Source organism: Ictalurus furcatus, chromosome 4 (genome assembly GCF_023375685.1).
Source record: "Ictalurus furcatus strain D&B chromosome 4, Billie_1.0, whole genome shotgun sequence".
Classification (NCBI taxonomy): domain Eukaryota; kingdom Metazoa; phylum Chordata; class Actinopteri; order Siluriformes; family Ictaluridae; genus Ictalurus; species Ictalurus furcatus.
Genome location: NC_071258.1, coordinates 1,069,001 through 1,075,000, shown reverse-complemented (window position 1 = coordinate 1,075,000; position 6,000 = coordinate 1,069,001). Strand labels below are relative to the sequence as shown.

Below are 6,000 nucleotides of genomic sequence, written 5' to 3'. Positions count from 1 at the left end.
TAAAAATGAATAGTGCGTGTTTTTAAAAAAAAAAAAAAAAAAAAACCTCCTTAACCGTGCTCACCTGGAGATCCTTCAATACGGAGAGGAAGACCGAACAGGCCACGGGTTTCATCGACGGAGATCTGATCGAAAGCTTCTTAGACCTGGGACGAGCCAAAATGCAGGAAGTGGTCAGCACGCTACAGGTATTTCTAACTACACGTAACTCTGTGTGATGTCTGAGTGTGTGTGCGGTGTTGTTTGATCTCTGTGTGTGTGTTTAGATTGATGACGGCAGCGGGATGAAGCGAGAGGCCACGGTGGATGAAGTGATTAAGATAGTAGAGGAACTCACCAGGATCCACTAACCCTACTGCGCTACACGACGCTCTGTATATAGATATAAATAAACCAGGCAGGTGTGTGTGTGCGTGCGTGTGTGTGCGTGCGTGCTGGAGAGAACGAGAGCGGGATGGGTGCATGTGTGTGTGTGTGTGTGTGTGTGTTGGTGTTTCACTCCTCGAGGTTCAGCTCGTACTTCTTTTCAGAGCATCTTATCCTGAAATTAAATAAAATACACACATTTTGTAGAACTGATCGTTATGATGGTTTTGACTGTGTGTATGTGTGATTGCATTTGTGTGTGTGTGTGCGTGCGCGCGCATATAAAGAGTGAGGGATGAACGGTAAGCACTGCTTTATCATGAGGTTGCTTTATCAGGGCGGTGTGATTAAGATGTTCGGACAGCGCTGAGCGGGGGACGCGTGTGGAGGGATGATGGTCACGTGACTTAGACTTTTATTCGTGACGTTTTTGTCCATGTTCTCTTTACTTTTAATAAAGCTTGCTCCAGTAAAGCTTCTGATTTCTATTTGTTCTGCAAAAAAAAAATGACTCGTAAAAAAAAAAAAAAAAAATTAAAGACGTAATCTGATTGGTCCATTTAAATTAAATGTAGAATAAAGCACTTCCTGAATCAGGCTGCATCACGCTACCGTGTCGATGGGTGATTATTTTCCTGTAGCAGCACGCAGTGTTATACCTCGCATATAATAGTGTTATTTCATATGTATTACATTTGTGTTTATTTATTGAGAAAGTGTCAGTCTACGTTCAGATGTTGATTTAATGAGGATAAAAATAATAATTACGTAAAATAAACTGGGGGGTGGGACGTGTTGCAATGTTTTGTTGGGTTGGACTGAAGTTTTTGAATATTTTAATTTAAATGAATACACGTAGGTAGTGTTTTGAGATCAGACAGGACTATAATCAGATATTGTACAATAGATACAGTAGAGTGGAGAATTCTGTATGATGCGACCCATATAATCCTGTTTTTTTTCTCTTCTGTTTTTGCATATTTTAGAAGTCCAAATTAACTAAGGGTTGAGTTTATTATATTGTTTTACTGTGCTGTTAGGTTAAATAAAGACGACTGAAAGCATGGACTCGTTGATGAAATGCAATCCTGATGAAAATGAAATGTTTAAAATGCGTTTGAATAAAGCCGTAGCTGCTGATGCGTAAACGCACGCTTCAAAATGTGTTGATTTTCCTTTATTTGCCTGCAGAGGGTGCTGATGCTTCTGGAATGATTCTCTTTCTTTAGAAGTTCCTGACTTCAGGTCCCACAGAGCTGGGAAAGAATTTTATTAGATTTAACCCCTGCTCTTGTCTTTACAGTCTGCAAGAATAAAGCAGTCTGATTACAGAGTAAAACTGCTGTGAGTATTGACGGGAAAATCTGATCATCTCCAACCATTTCCGGAGAACTGAGAAGGTTTTTAGCTCGGGGTTATACAAGTGTGAATACGTCTTCAGGCCAAAAGCCCTTCCAGTAGATCCTACCTGAAACTCCTCCCTAACAAAACCCCTCCCACTACATTACATCATAACTGAAACCACTCCCACTACATTACATCATAAGCGAAACCCCTCCCACCACATTACATCATAACTGAAACCCCTCCCACCACATTACATCATAACTGAAACCCCTCCCACCACATTACATCATAACTGAAACCACTCCCACTACATTATATCATAAGTGAAACCCCTCCCACCACATTACATCATAACTGAAACCCCTCCCACTACATTACGTCATCACCGAAACCCATCCCAAAGTGTTACTTAACACACAGGTGGTCCACAGCTGCTGAAGTTGACGCCTTTGAGGGAATAAAAAACAAAACGAGGACCTTGGGGTTGGTGATCAAGCTGCAGTAAGCGGATTTGCATATTAAGAGTGTTAATGCGCGTGGCTAAAATCTGAACAGGATCCAATTTAAGAACAAGAAAACAACCAGGTTTATTTTCAGTTTTATTTTATTTTAAATTATTTTATACATTTCACCCCGTATGGATTAGCACTAAAACAGATGTCTGCTGAAGTGCGACAGTTTGAGAGCCTGTTTTCCTTGAGTTCCTCCTGAAGGTGGTCTGACCTTCAGCTAAGTCGCAGCAATAAATACTGACTGACTTGTTTCATGAATGAGGTGCGCAGCGTTTTGTTTACGTGTCTCTTCACGACAGACTTCTGCTGAAGGGAGATACGGCCTTGTAAAAAGATTGCAGAGGAAGAAGAAAACAATAAAATCTCATAAGGATATAGAGGATATTTAAAGATTATAAAATACTTCAAAGAGGATTTTTAAAAGCTTGGACCACCATCAGCGCATGGTGTGGCAGATAGTTTACAAATGGATAAAAAATGATACCAAGCTCCTTACAGACATCACTTCAAGGGCACACTGTATAATCCTCAAGTGACAATGAACGCTAGGCTGACAGCTGATAAGTTCTGTGTTCATGACTTACTCACGAGAAAAACAGCAACGAGTCGGAGGAAGCGATAGTCTCCAAAGAAACAACGCTGCTGTTCATGTCAAGTTTGGATGTTCCAGTGATGCACAATACTCTGTGGGGAAATGAGGCACGAGTTTATATTCTTTGCTAAATTACAGCAGAATCAAAGCCTCATCCTGACTGTGAAGCACAAGGGAGCGAGCGTAATGGTGTGAGGCTGATTTCTCCGCCTCCGGGCCTGGACGCTTCACAACTGTTGAGGAACAAATGCATTTCTAAGTTGGCTCAGTAAATTCAACAGCAGAATTTCAGGGCATCTGGGAAATAACGATCCAAGACGCAGGACTGAACCACAAAACTTAGACTTTGTAAAGAAGAAATGTGGCCAAGTCAGATTTCTAAAACTGAAATTGATACATTACCATATAATGAACCGAAAAGCCTCCTGCTTCCTTACGTCATAACCGAAACCCGTCCTAATACATCGTAACCTAATCAACTACCAATGCATCATAAACAAAACCCCTCCCGATACATTACATCATAACCCAAACCCCTCCCACTACATTACATCATAAACAAAACCCCTCCCACTACATTACATCATAACCCAAATCCCTCCCACTACATTACATCATAACCCAAACCCCTCCCGATACATTACATCATAAACAAAACCCCTCCCGATACATTACATCATAACCCAAACCCCTCCCGATACATTACATCATAACCCAAAACCCCTCCCGATACATTACATCATAACCCAAACCCCTCCCGATACATTACATCATAACCCAAACCCCTCCCGATACATTACATCATAACCCAAACCCCTCCCGATACATTACATCATAAACAAAACCCCTCCCGATACATTACATCATAAACAAAACCCCTCCCGATACATTACATAATAACCCAAACCCCTCCCATTACATTACATCATAACCCAAACCCCTCCCGATACATTACATCATAAACAAAACCCCTCCTGATACATTATATCATAACCCAAACCCCTCCCACTACATTACATCATAAACAAAACCCCTCCCACTACATTACATCATAACCCAAATCCCTCCCACTACATTACATCATAACCCAAACCCCTCCCATTACATTACATCATCACCCAAACCCCTCCCGATACATTACATCATAACCCAAACCCCTCCCGATACATTACATCATCACCCAAACCCCTCCCGATACATTACATCATAACCCAAACCCCTCCCACTACATTACATCATAACCCAAACCCCTCCCACTACATCGTAACCTAAACCATTACAGATACGTCATGAACAAATCTCCTTAAGCTTCTGCCTTTACACTGATTGTATACGGTACACGGCTGAGTTATGTGTAGTTCGTGTGTGTAATTTTGACAGGTTTGTGTCTTTACCTTGTGAGCTGTGTTAGTGTTAGTGTTAGTGTTAACTCACGAATGACTATCTAATGCCATTTAAATGCATTTAAAATGAGTTAACTAGTTCCTTTCTTCCTGCAGAGTTGTCTTTCTATCAGCTGAAAATGCATGCTTCTCTGTACTCCATAAAAACTAGAGTATGAGATTTTATTCTCATCACACTTCCGTAAACCTGAGGGGACGATCCTCGAAGCAGCTTTCAATATAATTACAGTACACACCGATCAGTAACATTGATTATCTCATTACAGTGGCACCTGTCAGGGGTGGGAGATGTTTATTATGCAGCAAGCGAACAGTCAAGTTCCCGAAGTTGACGTGTTGGAAGCAGGAAAATCCCCCAGATCTCAATCCGATCCAGCATCTGTGGAATGTTCTGGACAAACAAGTCCGATCCACGGAGACAGCACCTCACAACTCGTAGAACTTTCAGGATCTGCTAACATCTCGGTGCCAGATACCACAGCACACCTTCAGAGGTCTTGTGGAGTCCACGCCTCGACGGGTCCGAGCTGTTTTGGAGACACGAGGAGAGGAGGACCGACACGATATGACACAGGTGGTTTTAATGTCACGGCTGATCGGTGTATTGTAATCTTAAAGGATAGTTGATCCACAAATCTTGACATTTTAATGAACTAAAACCTGACTACTGAGTGAAAACTGTTTTAAAGCTCTTCTTCATATCAGTGCTGAAGATCTTTGAGATTGACCTTAAACACTGATGGGTCCTACTTCAGTCCATGAGACTCCACAACCGTTCTGTCGTTTCCATTGTGAGGACGAAGGTAATGGAACATCTTCTTCTTAGCTTTCATCAACAAAATCAACCCTGACATGAACATAAACATACACAAACACTGAAAGGTTTATTTTAACAGAACTGAGCTGTTTTAAAGACATGCTTTAAAGGTGATAACGAACGTGAAAATGAGAGGTTTTTGTTAAGATGGTGTGATGACACTTTTTCAGGCTGAGAGTCACATGACTGTGTAGCTCCGAGCGGTTCTGGTCCATCAGAGTCACGTGACTGTGTAGCTCCGAGCGGTTCTGGTCTATCAGAGTCACATGACTGTGCAGCTCCGAGCAGTTCTGGTCTATCGGAGTCACATGACTGTGTAGCTCCGAGCGGTTCTGGTCTATCGGAGTCACATGACTGTGTAGCTCCGAGCGGTTCTGGTCTATCAGAGTCACATGACTGTGTAGCTCCGAGCGGTTCTGGTCTATCGGAGTCACATGACTGTGTAGCTCCAAGCGGTTCTGGTCTATCGGAGTCACATGACTCTGTAGCTCAGAGCGGTTCTGGTCTATCAGAGTCACATGACTGTGCAGCTCCGAGCGGTTCTGGTCTATCAGAGTCACATGACTGTGCAGCGCCGAGCGGTTCTGGTCCATCAGAGTCACATGACTGTGCAGCTCCAAGCGGTTCTGGTCTATCAGGGTCACATGACTGGAAATTTGAACAGTCCAAAAAATCCAAAAGTTTTGCCGATTGGACGTCAGCTGTAAATTATCACTAACGCTCGAGGCACGTTCACATTTAGCCACGCCCACAGGACGCCATAAAAAGCGAACATCACAGAGAAAATGCCAACACGAGGACTAATCTCCTAATACGGAAATTTAGACAAGCTCAGGAGCGTTTTGGGGGGAAATCTGTTCGTATCCAGCGCATTAAACTTGGAGATATTACACACCGCTCTGGATTCATAATGGTGGAATTTTCAGACGGTTCTCCTCAGGTTCCCGTGTTCCAGGTTCTTCT

At 42.5% G+C, this 6,000-nt stretch overlaps 1 protein-coding gene across 1 annotated transcript in view; it reads left to right on the top strand.

Annotated features, from left to right (window-relative positions):
- ddb1 (damage-specific DNA binding protein 1) overlaps nucleotides 1-840 on the top strand; it is a 15,341-nt gene extending 14,501 nt beyond the window's left edge. Inside the window, exons 26-27 of the mRNA XM_053622473.1 lie at nucleotides 65-188; nucleotides 267-840. Of these exons, the coding sequence (XP_053478448.1) occupies nucleotides 65-188; nucleotides 267-350 (208 nt within the window). The 3' untranslated portion in view covers nucleotides 351-840. The remainder of the gene's footprint in view (nucleotides 1-64; nucleotides 189-266) is intronic.
- The last annotated feature ends 5,160 nt before the right edge of the window (nucleotides 841-6,000 follow it).